The sequence below is a fragment of the Eimeria mitis genome, genomic scaffold, assembly GCF_000499745.2.
Source record: "Eimeria mitis Houghton genomic scaffold, Emh_scaff2173, whole genome shotgun sequence".
Taxonomy (NCBI): Eukaryota; Apicomplexa; class Conoidasida; order Eucoccidiorida; family Eimeriidae; genus Eimeria; species Eimeria mitis.
This window is the reverse complement of record NW_013570500.1, coordinates 7,263-7,690: the sequence shown is the minus strand read 5'-3', so window position 1 is coordinate 7,690 and position 428 is coordinate 7,263. Positions and strand designations below refer to the sequence as shown.

The window sequence follows — 428 nt, the reverse complement described above, 5'->3', positions numbered from 1 at the left end:
GCAGCAGCAGCAGGAACAGCAGCAGCAGCAGAAGCAGCAGCAGCAGCAGCAGCAGCAGATATTGAGGGCCCAAGCATCGAAAGACAGTTGCTGCGTGTCAGTGGATATCAGCTGATTGAAGTTGCTGCTGCTGCACTAGAACCAGACACAGAAACCCAGCAGCAGCAGCAGCAGCAGCAGCAGCAGCAGCAGCAGCAGCAACAGCAGCAGCAGCAGCAGCAGCAGCAGCAGAGTTTTATAGCCACAACTGCATGGGCAGCAATCCAGCAGCAGCAAAACAAAACCCGTAGATTCTTTATCCCCTTACCGGAGACCCAAAAGCAGCTACAGCAGCAGCAGCAGCAGCAGCAACAGCAGCAGCAGCAGCAGCAGCAGCAGCAGCAGGATGAGAACATGCTAGAGTTAGTAGCTTCATACAACACCGACCC

General features: G+C 55.1%; 1 protein-coding gene across 1 annotated transcript in view; it reads left to right on the top strand.

Moving 5' to 3' along the window:
* EMH_0049810 (uncharacterized protein) overlaps nt 1-428 on the top strand; it is a gene marked incomplete at both ends in the record, with an annotated part of 7,280 nt that overhangs the window by 871 nt on the left and 5,981 nt on the right. Inside the window, one exon of the mRNA XM_013496571.1 lies at nt 112-401. Within this exon, the coding sequence (XP_013352025.1) occupies nt 112-401 (290 nt within the window). The remainder of the gene's footprint in view (nt 1-111; nt 402-428) is intronic.